The sequence below is a fragment of the Zingiber officinale genome, chromosome 9B, assembly GCF_018446385.1.
Source record: "Zingiber officinale cultivar Zhangliang chromosome 9B, Zo_v1.1, whole genome shotgun sequence".
Lineage (NCBI taxonomy): Eukaryota > Viridiplantae > Streptophyta > Magnoliopsida > Zingiberales > Zingiberaceae > Zingiber > Zingiber officinale.
In genome coordinates, this window is record NC_056003.1 from 20,474,749 (window position 1) to 20,489,091 (window position 14,343).

The following is a 14,343-nucleotide window of genomic DNA, read 5'->3' on the forward strand; positions in this document are numbered from 1 at the left end:
TAGTCCGCATTGTAGAGTGCATGTTGCTTTTACATCTGTCTTGATCCTCTTTCTTGTTGGTGCGCCCCACTTATCGCAGGGGGTGAGTGCTCCGTCTTCTATGGGAAATGTGAATCCAGTTTGGATTATGATCCATATTTCCACTTGAGTCTTAAGATGGTACTCCATTTGACTTTTCCAGTACCTGAAGTCTCCACTAAAGAAAAGAGGTAGACGAGTAGTGTTGTAGCCTTTTTGGTGGGTCATTTAGAAAAAGAATCTTGCAAAGACAAATAATGACACTTGTTCCAAGACTTAGTCTTGGATTAATAGTGCAGTAGGAAAATAAAGCAAAAAATTGGCTCGAATGGTGTTGCACCAATTTCGAGAAAAAAATTCGACGAATCGATAAATTTGTCAAAAGAGGTTATTAGACCAATCTTGACTTATAACAAAAATTTGAAAATGGAAAAAAGGGGTGTACCGATTCAGAGCAAAAAAACAAGGATAGAACAAAAAAAGAGGTTATTAGACCAATCGAACGAAAAAACAATGAAAAAAAATGCTCGAACGGTAGTCGTACAGATTCAAAGCAACTCCGCTCTGATAGTAATTATAGGATCAATGCTTGCTAAAGGGGTGAATATCACTCATGGCTATTTTCATTCAATTTTCGAAAATCACAAAGTAAGACGTAGCGGAAAATAAAAAAAAAATAGAAAACATAAGGACACCAAGGATTTTACTTGGTTCGGAGCCTATGACGACTCCTACTCCAAGGCCCGCGATCGTTGATCGCTTTCGTTGAACAATCACTATGAGCTCGAGAAATCTTTACAGAGATAGCAATTACAAGTATTGAAATTAACAACAAAGTTTACCGACAATAAAGGATTAGCAGTTTGTTCGCCGATTGTCGGAGTAGCATTTGGATGTCGTCGAATCATCTTGGAGCAATGCACAAGAGCATAGAAGTTGTTCAGATTTGGTTATTTGAAGCTGTTGGTCGAACCTCATTTTATAGCCAAGCTAGACTTGATCTAGATCCACTGATCTCGGGATCAGTCTTTGACTCGATGCTGATAGTTGACTGATCAAAGTATTTGGTCGACCGAACCTTCTAAACCTACCTAGGTTCTCGTCCAGATTCTGTCGCTTCGGATAGAGCCTTCGTTCGGTCGACCAATCCTGTCATTTGGTCAATCGATCCCGCTTTCCTCGCTGGCTTATCTAGTCCGATCAACTCGGACCAATTGAGTCAGCGCCTATCTACTGTTTGGTGGACTGAACCTGAGGTTCAGTCGACCGATCCCTTGGTCGAATCTTAGCCGGAAGCTGATCTAATCTCCGGGGTTCGGTCAACTGATCCGGAGGTTCGGTCGACCGATCAAGGCCGTAAAATTCAACTTGCAAACTATTAATTTCCTGTAAAACAAAGTTAAAGAAATAGACAAATAGTATAAAATATAATTTTGACAGTCTCCAAATTGTCCGGTTCTGACTTTCAGATTTCACAGAAACTCTAGGTCGAACTGGCGCCTACTGTTCACTTTTCAGGAAACACGTCCTCACCTACTCCTCTCAGGAGAAATTACCTTTTGCCAAACTGGTCCTCCAGACCGTATGGACTTTTGCTTAGCATCCGAGATTTCATGACTTCATGCAAAATGTCTACTCCACGACCCGTCCAGATTTTCACCTGGTCCACGACCCCAGGATTTTCACCCAGAGTCCCCAACTCTAAGATTTCGCCCAAAGTCCTTGACCCGCCAAGACTTCACCCAGTCCTCCGGACTAGGACTTCATTGCCTAACCGCAGCTAGGATTTTCCATAACCTAGGGTTACCACCCCTAGGACCTAGGATTACCTTCTCCTAGGATTTTCCACCTGCTTAGAATCCACTAGGACTTTTTTACCTAAGAATACTTAGGACTTTCCTGCAAGCTCAATCACACTTGTTAGATAACAAGTACGATTAACTTTGAACTCTTTGTCATTATCAAAATACAGGTTTGAATCATCTGGTGCTCTCTGCACTAACATGTGGTACTTTACTATTCAACATGCTCATTGCTATAGTTTTTTACTATTCTCCATGCAATTGAGGACTGACTTGAGCATCGGAGGGTCAACGCCAAGAACCTCTTTCCGACCCAACACTAATGCTCTTAGTTTTATAGGATAACGAGGAGTATTCATTTATGCTCTTAGTTTTATAGGATAACGAGGAGTATTCATTTAGTCAATCATAGGATCGTGTTTCTAGTCTACCATCTTCTTCACTTTATAGGATGAATCAGTTTCTCCAATATAGAGTTTGATGAGTCTATTGTAGAGATGGGGAAGCTTGACGTGAAGATATAATGGATAAAACTAAACATATTGCGGAAGAAAATAACTTTATATGCATTTAAGTTTGATAAAAATGACAATGTTATTTTTGGGTATTAATTTATTTTTTTCAAACTGTGATAATGATGAGTAGTATCTACTAACATATATCTAGTGAAGTACCGGAGGAAAAGCAAGCTAAAATGACCCATCCATGGGCAGACAAATTACTTCAAGAGACAAGTTACAATAGAAGTATATATTGTATTTGCTTTATGCCCAATGAATAAACATTTTGGGGTGGTTCTTGGTCAACCATAATCACAATGGCTATTGAACTCAAAGGCTTACCAATGTTCCTAATTGAGACTACTCATGTCTTCTTTTTGAGTGGATAAGTAAATTTGACAAACATCTACTTCCTGTTATTTTTTCTCACTTCAAACTAAATATTGATCTCTTAACCATGATCCATTTGTTTCTATTTAACAAAAAATTAAATCAATAGGTATCCTAACAAAATATAACTTTTTTTAATCTTCAGTCATCCTTCAAGTGATTGTATCTTACATGACCTTGTCATGGCCAACATTCCTTAAATGTATGTACTCTTATGTTAAGAGTGTAAAAATAACCACAGTGTGTTATTCCACAGCATTTAATTTGCTCATTACCTAAAGTCATCAGTGCTTGTCTCAGTATGCCTTCCCAGTTTGGTAAAATGTGGTTTAAAACTGCATCAAAACCAATTCTCTATTCCTATGCATTTACAAAATACAAGCAACTTAACGTTGGTAAGAAGTTGCTAACAACATATGGCAAAAGGTAATTCGCTCATCTTCAACACCCCCGTTATTCTGTCCTGATCTTATTCGGAATCTGAGTTAGACAAAGATCGGATGAGTTGTTGCTAGTATTGACGGAGGGGCAACTGAGACACCCTTCTCGTATGCGCCCACCAGAAAGGATCCCCACGTGGCGCCGACGAATGACAAGGCCTGAATCGACGGTACCTGATCTCTGCGCACACTCAGACAAGTACACGGGACGTTAGAAGCCAAAAATCAGGGGAAAAGTTTCTGGAGCAAGCCCTCTGACACTCAAGTTAGGTACTTTTCCCCCAAAAGAACAGTGTACGAAGGAGAAAAAAAAAGTAAAAGACAAGTGCGAATGTGTGAGAGAGCATACCTGCACAAGGGAGAGGACCTCCCTTTTTATATGACAGTGCGTATCTCTGGAGGTTGACCGATGTCAAAGAATGTCGAGTGTCAGGACCTGTCGGATGATGGAGGACACGTGGTATCCTCCTATAGACTGAAGAATGGTTCCATTCGCAGATGACCGCATATCGTTGGAATATTCTCTGACACTCAGCAGTTATTCTCTGACAGACGGTTACGATTTCTTGACCTTGTTGTCGTGTAGCACCTTCTTTCCCGATCTTCTATCCCGATCGGGTATAAATAGGGCAGCTCAGGATGATATGTTGGGTATAAACCTAGCCTAAACCTTGAGGGGTCGGGAACTGTAGATAGATCGTCCAAGAACCAACCGAGAGTTGGCTTACTAAGAGAACTAGGCCTGGATATAATCAGGCCGTGAGAACCCGACTAGTCGGATCCAGGTCAGGTATCACCCCAACTGCCTACCATGTTTTAGACCAAAGTGTCTTAGATCTGGGGTCCTGGTCTGTGAGAACCCGATCAGGAACCATGTTGCTGACGTCGTCACATGGTCCTACTTCCTCTTTCCCTACCTGCTGACTGTCACGTCTCTTTGAATTCTGACTGCCATGTCCCCATGACTTCTGACTGTCACGTCCCCCTGACTTCTGACTGCCACGCCCCCCTGACTTTTGACTGCCACGTTCTCTTGACTTTTGACTATCACGTCTCCTTAACTTTTGACTACCCGACTTTATTAGATCACACCATTATGTACCATATCACATTCCTAAGTTAACACAGATCAAGGAGATAAATTACGAGTGACTACTAACCTTTAGTACAGGTGGCCAAAGCATGAAGGAAGGCATGTTCAGACACATTGAATTTCGATTCCAAGACCTCATATGACAGTACCTTATACCTTAACTACCGTACTACTTTAAAAAGACAAGAAGTTGCTAACAACATATGCTATAAATACATGTCAATCTCCTGCATATATCTAGTACCGATTTAATAGAACGCATGCCAATTCACATACACACAAGAATTCTCGATTGCACTTGTGGTATCCAATTTCCTCACAATTTTAAGGCACCAAGTGATCACAAATCCCAACCCCTAAAGGAAAAGAAATCACGCCAATTCATGTAAACTTTACACGAAGATTAAATCCCATGCCTTAGAACAACACATTATCCGGATTGGTTGGCTAATAGAGGACCGGTTCGCGGGGAATGCATGGAGGGAACAAGGTCTGCTATTTCGGAGATTTGAACAGATCGGTTGGAAGAAGGAATCGACAATCAACCAATTCGATTTCCCTAAAAGAAGGGGGAAACTATTTTTTTTTTAATCTCTTTCCGTTCCCTCCTAAGCATGGATTCATTCCAGTTCATCTCTTTCCAACAAGTCGCCACCACTAGTAAATTATATTTGATGCAAGGGGATCAATGATCACCTATCAAAACAGTCCCAAAATTTTGAAAGTGAGTTGAACAATAGAGCATTTTATATATCAAATCCAAATTCATTCGGAAATCTATTTATACGGTGGAACTGGCGGTGGCTCAAATATATATTTACATCCATCGTCAATAAATAGTCATCAATAATTATTTAGCGAATATCCTTGGAAGGCTCGAAGAAAACCAGTTCCTAACAAAAGAAATTGTCAATAAACGCATGATTTTAATTTTTTTTTTTTAAATAAGAAACTCCTCTGGTGCACAACAAACATGGTCCAGGAGTCCTCGATAGATTCCTTCATTTCTGATAAAGTAGTTAGCCAGCGACAACTGCAGTAGCATCGGCCCTGAAGCAGTTCTTCTCCTCACAGTTAGAAGGAACACCGATCAAGGTCGGCTTCCTTTTCATAGGCAACGACGACGTCGACAATGGCAACGAGTTCACTCGATCGTTCTCGAGAGCTTCGTCCATGTCCATCTGCTCCCACCGGCACTCCCTGCTGCAGAAAGGAGTGTCCCCTCTGCAAAACAAAAAAGCATAATCCGAATATGTCACTCCTCGGCATATTAATTAATTTCCTCAATCTCAGTATAGTCGATTGTTTGAGCGAACCTGTACATGAAAATGTCCTCGTTCCGGGCGATGGGCTTCTTGCAGAGGAAGCAGGCGTCGAGGAAGTGGTGGCGCAGGCGGGCAGCGGGGTGGTCGCGGAAGAACCTAAGGGACGACATGGTCTCGATGGTGAGCTTAGCTTTGGGATCTCTTTGAGGGCACTGAATTTCAGTTCAGTTCAGTTGTTGAAGGTAGAGGAGGAGCCAGGTGCAGCGAGTTATATGGCCGCAAAGGGAAGGGAAACCCAGGGGTGGGAAAACTAGCAGGAAGCAAAAAATCTATTGGCTGAGCTTTGGACGACCTGAGTTTAAAATAAATAAATAATGGATTCCTAACTAAAATTCTCTTTTAAAGGTAGATCCATAAATATTCTTGCACGTTTTGATGTCGCAAGCTGTTTTGTAAATAAGCTTGCCATAAAATTGTATCCATTTTGTAAATCAGTTTTGGAAAGAAGCAAAAAATCGCTTTCGTCAAAATTCATGACACAATGTTCTGATTTTGAAGTGATAAGTTAATTGGTAAAGTAGATTGTGGTCTAAAAGGTTTATTTTAATAAAGAAGATATACTGTGAATTAATCCGTGAGCTAGTTTACATGCATTTTACCCAATTTTGAAGTCCCAACAAGATTTATAAATCAACTCGCTATAGCTACAATTTTAACAACTTGAGTGTGTAGACACTAATAATAAACATATTAGGATATTATTTTTAAAATTTTATTTGAATTGCATATGACAGAAAATAAAAAGGGAGTATGTTTTTATTTTTTTATTAGTTGATTAAAAAAGCTGGATATTTTATGTCAATTAAAAAAAAATACACTTCATCTTGAAATAACTTTGATCAAAATTGTATCATCCTGGAACAATTTTAATCAAAGTTGCACATCTTAAATTGTAGCAATTTAAAATTGAGTCAAAACTACTCCATGATCGAGCAACTTTGCCCAACATTTGATAAAAACTACACTTTAGGGCAATGCATCATCTTAAAATCTCAAAGTAATTTTAATTAAAGTTACTCCAAAGTGAAAAGTAATTTTAATCAAAATTGCTTCAATATGATACACTGGAGGATATTTCAGAATGAAATATTATTTTGATAAATTTTTTTTAAAAATAAGCGCTCTTCTAACCATATGAATAAAAAAGGGCATTTGATTTGACTTGTGGATATTCTTTAAAGAAAATAACATTTAAAAAGATATTTTTGGGGGAAAATTAATTAGGAATATACATCTTTTAGTAAAATTCAACATTCGCATTTATTTTGAGTATTTTTTTTTACTTGTAACAATCACAACTTACTAAACTAGCTTGGTACGTAGTTGAACTAATCAATCTGCTCAGCTTATTATTATTATTATTATTATTATTTCGTTGAAACAATGCAATGCCCCACCTCCAAATTGTGTTTCTTGGATTGAATCACCAGGGCAAGTTGCAAACTAGTTGCGAAACTTGCAAATTGCAAATGACCTTTGAAGAAGAAGAATGAAGAGGTGACATGAACATATAGCCATAATTTAATTAAGGACACTTTTCAAGTGAGTAATTTCCAAGAGACAATGAGTTTGACGTTAACTCAAGGGACTGTCTCAATCAATTATATTTCATTTTAATAACCACTCTAAACTAGAAGCTCATTGAAAATTCTTTTACAAGGAGATATTAGACAAGTCGGCACTAAAATAACATCTTATTTTAAATTGTTTTATAAGGAGAAACTAGACAAATGGTTCAAGTTGCCTATAGTCTTCAAGTAGTTTCATGTAGCCCAGGACCAGACACTAAACGCATAATATCTTTGATATAATGATCAGAAAATAATTTGAAATTTATTCTACCATATATTTAACACTTGTGTATCTATATTACCTCCCTCTATATCTATGGACCGTTAATATAGTGGATCTATATATATTTTTTTCCAAGTAGTTTCATGTAGCTGGTTCCAAATAATTATGAAAAAAGCTCAATAATATCTCCAGGCGACTAAAAGTGGGTGCGCATGTCTAAAAGAGGTCGTTGCCATGATATAAATCAATTATTTGAGAATTTTCCAGGACAATGAAGAAAGATGTGCAACCTCATAGACATAAACTAGTTATAGTATCAAATTAATAGGAGTGCAAACCGCACAACCTTCAAAGGTGTTGGCAAACTTTTCCTACACAATGAAGAATGGAAGGTTTGAATTGGACATTTCCAAATTCTAAATTCTTCTTCTCTACTGAGGGCCTGATCTAGGTATTTTATTCATGAAATGAATGAATGTCCACGGCAACATGATGTGGACTGGTCCTACGCTAAGAAGAATGCCACACCAACCAGCAAAACCACTTTCCCATTCCACTAAACCTGGTGCTCATGGATTCTTGTATAGAGAAAAGTACCATCTAAATTGTTAAAAGAAAACAAATATCACAATCACTCTCCTTCCCTCCACCCGCACATACAGCAAAACACACAGCAAAACCAATATAAAAGGACTCACAACTAGTGTTATATTATTCCAGGTTTCTCATTGTTTATTTTCTTTAATTCACGGTGCCACCCCAATCATCATATTAAACATAAATAATTTGCTTAGAAACAATAAAAAAATAAAAATCAAACTATCAAAATTTAGTACACAGTTCGAGGCATCAGAAGTTTCAAATTGTATTATATTCGTTTTATTTGGATTGGACCACACCAGGGGACCAAATTGCAGTGGAAGTTTGTGACGATCGACAACATTTATTGGACCTGAAACGGCAACAGTAGGGGAAATAAAGACGGCTAGGAATGCGATTCATCTTGGCTTCATTTGGGTTCTAACTCCATTAGGCTCTGTTTGCTTCAATCTTGGCCCTATCTTGCTGTCGAAGCCTCGCACCCTCGCGGTTCAGATATTCTTGAAACTTCTCCTGTGAGTTCCATGGCAATTCAGTCATGAACATAAAATGATTTGTAATGAAGTCTTTAGCCAGCGGGGGCTGTCCATTCGGATGGCAAGACAAGAGTGTTAAGTGTTGCTTCAAGTTATACAGTAGAGGTGACCTAAACTCCTATATCTTGCATAGAGGTTGTCTGAAACTAATTCCCAAGAAAGAGAATTATCCCGATATATAGGGCTAATTTTTTTCCCCCAAAAAATGAGTGGGTCCAACTCTTATGTTAATAGAAAGTGAGAAATAGACTTTCATTTCTTATATTTCAATCAAATGAGAGGAATCTACAATTAGTATTTTATCTAATAAACCATAAATACAAGTTTATACATGAGAGTGAAAAAGCAAGTGTAGCTGGCAAAGAGCTTTGTTCTTATGTTTTGTGTCATTCTAAAGGTTCAATTAACAATCACTCAAGCATATCAATTAACAATCACTCAAGCATATCAGATTATAAAATACAACTTTTATAATCAAATCACATATACAATCAAAAAATAAAATACAGGATTGACCTATTCAGAATTTTTCTAGGGTTGAACATCACAAATGACACAATTCATCCCAAAATTGCCAAATAGTTGGGATCATAATTGTCAAAATTAAGATTGATACTGAAATCAGATGGTCAAAATATGTCAGTATTGATCATATTGAATTGTAGAAATGGAATAATTCAAATTAATAAAAAGATCATAAAAAGAGAAGAGGTAAATTGATATGTGAGATAACAGATGTTCTATCTTAGTATAAATGCATATTATGTTTCACTAAACATTGAAATATTAACAGCCATGCGATATAAATAAAAATAGTATTTATTGAAGTTAGAATGATACTATATAATATATGATCATTAGATGAACAAAGTATCATATTACTCTTATCATCATCAGATAACTAATCAATATTATTATTTTATAAAATCATACTTTTGAAATATTAAATAACATTAAATTATTGAAAATGTTATAACTATTAGATTATTGATAATAATATCAAACAATATAATATTATTATCCAATATTTTATGTTCTAGGGCATGGGTTAAATTGGGATTTCAAGTGGATTCTAATCAGGTATGATGAGGGTTTTGTGGCCCTTGATTATTGAGATACTATGTTTCTTCTGATTCATCATAATCTGATACTAAACAAGATACAATGAGGCAATGATGAGTCCCTTGGTCTGGCCAGTGGAAAATTGAGAATAATAGCAACGGCGAAAAATTAATCAAGACAAGTTGTGAGTGATTGCAAGGCCAGCTATTTTAAGTTAGACTATAAGCAAGCGTCAAAGACTTGCCTCCTTAAATACGTTCATTATGATTCATTCTGGGAAACACAGGGAACAATAAGTTTTTCACAATCAATGTGACAACCAAATTCCCATAGATTGCACTTTTTTTCTTTTCAATTTAACCAAAATTCAAGCAATTCCATATACGTTTCTAGTTTTTAGGGAGACTAACTCATATTCAAATATTTAGTTTTTAAACTTCCCAATTAACCTTCGCAAGATGGTCAATTTCTCATTTACCGATATTAATCCAACTCAAATAGTCTCTTTCGGTTTGATATCACTAATTCTGATAGACATGGTTTGAACTCACAGCTTATTGTTCGTAATTTTCATCTCTGTTACCTTAGTGAGGGTATAAATCTAACATTTTTCAAATCTGAAAGGTTTTCTTTTTGTTAAGGATGAGATCAAAAAATAGGGAACCTACTTATGGTTTGGGTTATTCTCAAGTAACCGACCTGTGGTAATTAACAAAGCATTTCACCCATGTGCATTTGACGTCATTAGCAAAATACCCATCTGCCATTACCACCCATGGTTTTGAACAGCAGTCTCTTCACTGTTTTCTCTTTCATCCTCAAATTTTCATGATAGTACATCATGTATCATGCTTATCTTGTGAATTTTCTTTGAATTAATCCAAAAATAGCGTGATTCATTGACTCTACTAGGCAACAATCCATTTTTCGCAAGTCAGAAGAATGTCATGCCAAAAATAAACTCCCTCCTCCGCTTCAAGTTATCAATGCCACCTAAGCAATTGCCAAAGTACCTGAAGTAAAAAAAAGTTGACACATACACCATAGACACAATGATGTCTCTAGAAAGCCTCTACGACACCCCATGATTGTGGCACAAACCTCCTCAGTCAACCCCTGCCCATGGTGAGGTGCACTAGGCTTTGGGGCAGATATATCACCGTCTAATTGTCACTTGAGAAAAGGCAGCGTGATGGGATTGACAACTATAACTTTCACTACATCAGATCCAACCTTGCTGATATAATCAAATACCATGTTCAACAAAGATGTGCAAGAGTGGCTGTCATCTTTTAGTCAGTTTCTCCAATATAGAGTTTGATGAGTCCATCGTGGGGAAGGGGATGATTGACGTGGAGATATAATGGATAAAAACATATTGTGGAAGAAAATAACTCTATATGCATTTAGTCCGATAAAATGACAACTTTATCTTTGGGTATTTATTTTTTTCAAACTGTGATAATGATTAGTAGTATCTACTAACATAGGGATGACAACAGGTCCGGGTTAGGGCGGGTTTGGCCAAATCCGGGACTTGCCCTGTCCCGCGAACGTTCGTGACGGGGCGGATCAGGGTTAGACTCGCCATATTTTTTTTTTTTGAAATACAAAATATTTTTTTTTAAAAATTAATTAAACATTAAATTTATTTTCATCATTTATATTACTAATATTTTGTAACCAAAAAATATTATCACAAATTAAAATCTATCAATTTTTATTCAATTAATAATTAATAAAAAATAAAAAATATTATACGGAGTGGGTCCGGTTAAATCCGTAACCTGCCCTGGATCCACGACGAGTCTAAACCCAAGACGGGTTTATTACGACCGAGTTTTAACTTGCCCCATTGCCATCCCTAAACATAGTGAAGTACTAGAGGAAAAGCGAGCTAAAATGGGCAAACAAATTGTAATTTGCCCTTAATAATTGAAATTGGAATTTAATATAAACTTACAAGCTTTAAACAAGATGTAAAGTGTTCTATACTTCAAGAGGCAAGTTACGATAAGGTAGATGTATTGTGTTTGTTTTATGCCCAATGAATAAACATTTTGGGGTTCTTGGTCAACCATAATCACAATGGCGATTGAACTCAAAGGCTTACCAATGTACCTAAGACTACTCATGTCTTCTTTTTGAGCGGATAAGTAAATTGACAAATATCTACTTCCTGTTATTTTTTCTCACCTCAAACTAAATATTGATTTCTTAACCATGATCCATTTGCTTCTAATTAACCTGAAATAACATTGATAAGTATCCTGACAAGATATAATTTTTTTTTATCTGTAGCCATCCCTCAAGTCATTGTATCTTACATGACCTTGTCTAACATTCCTTAAATGTATAGATTCTTATGTTAAGAGTGTAATAATCACCTCACACTGTGTTATTCCACAACATTTAATTTGCTCAGTGCCTATAGTCATCACTGTTTGTCTCAGTATGCCATCCCAGTTAAGTTAAGTGTGGTTTAAAACTGCATCAAACCCAATTCTCTATTCCTATGTATTTTACTATATACAAGCAACTTAACATTGGTTTCCACTAAGAAGTTGCCAACAACAGAAGCTAAGTGCAAGTCAATCTCCTGCATCTAGTAGCGATTTAACAGAATGCATGCCAATTCACATACAAGAAACTAACTTCTCGTACTTGCAGCATCCAATTTCCTCACAATTTTTAAGGCGCCGAATAATGACAACCCCAACCCCTAAAGGGAAAGGAATCGCCCCAACAAGTAAACTTTACACGAAGATTAAATTTCATACCTTAGATCAACACATTATCCGGATTGGTTGGCGAATGTAGTACCGGTTAGCAGGGAATGGAGGGAGAAAGGTATGCATATACTTCGGAGATTTGAACAGATTGGTTGGAATACAATATCTTTTCCGTTAGTTGCCTTAATGGAGGCAGAAGGAATCGACAATCAACTAACTCGATTTCCCTAAAAGAAGGGGAAAACCTACTTTTCCTTCTTTTTTCCGAACGGCATAAGAATCATTTTCCCCATATAAAAAATAGGTCGCAGCATCAATACCAACGAATTCAAATATCCAATGACTCAAAAAAAAAAAAAAAAAAAAATGACCGAAAAATAATTGAAGAACAATAAGAAAACAGCCAGCGAAAACACACCTTGCCACCGAAGACGAAAATCCCGGCGAGGCCAGCAGCGGCGACGCTTCCCCATATAACCACCGTGGACGACATCAGAGACCAGCTCCGGTAAATCATCTTTCTTCACGTCTCTCTCTCTCTCGCTCTCGCTCTCTCCAATCTCGATCTGTTTACAGTTCTTCTCCACTTTGCCCTCTAATGGAAGCTAATCTCCTAATTGGGCCGGGCCAAAAAAGTAGGCCCATACATTTTGGGGAACTTTTAATTTGCCAATATATTTTTTAATAAAAATAAAATTTCACTAGATTTTTTTTTTAAATTATGTAAATGATAAACATCTATGTATTAGCTCAAAATATTATTTTAATTTATATAATTTAAAATTTTATATGACGTTACAAGTGCAATACAAAATTATGGACAAGAGTACAAACAGAGCTTGTAAATTGATAATTCAATTTGTTTATCAAAGTTGTGTGAAATGTGGATTCACATAGTCGATATTTAGGTAGGTGTTTATTCCAATATATTTTAGAATTAATTTTTAATATATATAAAATATGTGTTTGAAAAATTTCTCATGTAAAATAAAATGTTCCTCATGATTTATCTATTTAATTTTATCATGAAATTGTTAATATTAAATTGTTTAGAATGAGTGATATCTCCAGTATTCTTCTCCAAAAGAATTTAGACATGTCAAAGCCATACTGTCTAGATAAAAACTACACCAAGATCAAATGACTAGTTTGGGTCAAAGAACAAAAGGACTTTGATGTAGTGTTTGGAAACTAATAAATAATTAGGGCAGGTTTTTTATACCACTATTTGACAATCTTATAAAAAATAAATGCCCTTTTAATTTATTTATTTTTGCCTAGATATCATTCATTTGCAATTATGAAAATGTCAATTAATTTCTCACATAAGCATTCACCTTTACATCAAATCCCAATAATAAATCATGAATATGAACCTAAATTGGTAGGGTCTATCAGATGAACTGGGTAATTAAAATAATTTAGTCAAATTGGACAACTTGATTTTATTGCACCTCCAGTATTTATAATTATAAATGCCTTAGGTTACATTTGGTAGGATGTAATATGTCTTGTAATGTAATCAGGATTATATTACAAGGTTGATTATTTTATTTGTTTTAATTTTAAATGTAATCTTTATTACAAAAGATAGTGAAATTTTGTAATCTGGATTACAAAACAAATACTATGTAATCGGATTACATTACGAGGTTACCGTTTAATCAAAATTTAAATGACGAATATACCCCTAGTCCACTGTGGGCGCCATCCGCTGCCTGCGACCACCGCTGGTTGCCACTGCCGGCGACCACCGCCCACCGCCGCCATCGTCACCGCCGCTGCCATCGCCACTGCCGACGACCACCGCCCACCACCGTCATCGCCACCGCCGCTGCCATCGCCACCACCACCACCACCATGACCGCCGCCGCCACCACCGCCACCGCCACCACCGCCACCGCCACCACCGGCGACCATCGCCGGCCGCGGGTGACCACCGCCGGAGGCGACGGCGACCACCTCCCGCCGTCGGCCGGCGGTCGGCGACCACCGCCGGCCGCTGCCGACGATTGTCGTCGTCGTCGGTTGTCGGTGGCGACTGTCGACGG

At 37.2% G+C, this 14,343-nt stretch overlaps 1 protein-coding gene and 1 long non-coding RNA gene across 2 annotated transcripts; both read right to left on the minus strand.

Moving 5' to 3' along the window:
• Nucleotides 1-4,987: 4,987 nt before the first annotated feature.
• On the minus strand, nucleotides 4,988-5,788 carry LOC122024990 (FCS-Like Zinc finger 2-like). The gene is made up of 2 exons (XM_042583744.1): nucleotides 5,560-5,788; nucleotides 4,988-5,467 (listed from the first exon to the last, which is right to left on the minus strand). The coding sequence occupies exons 1-2, from the start codon at nucleotides 5,676-5,678 to the stop codon at nucleotides 5,263-5,265; spliced, it is 324 nt and encodes a 107-aa protein (XP_042439678.1). The 5' UTR covers nucleotides 5,679-5,788; the 3' UTR covers nucleotides 4,988-5,262.
• Nucleotides 5,789-8,162: 2,374 nt separating this feature from the next.
• Nucleotides 8,163-12,849, minus strand: LOC122025014. The gene is made up of 2 exons (XR_006123578.1): nucleotides 12,711-12,849; nucleotides 8,163-8,475 (listed from the first exon to the last, which is right to left on the minus strand). It is a non-coding gene; the product is annotated as an uncharacterized LOC122025014 (long non-coding RNA).
• Between the last annotated feature and the right edge of the window lie 1,494 nt (nucleotides 12,850-14,343).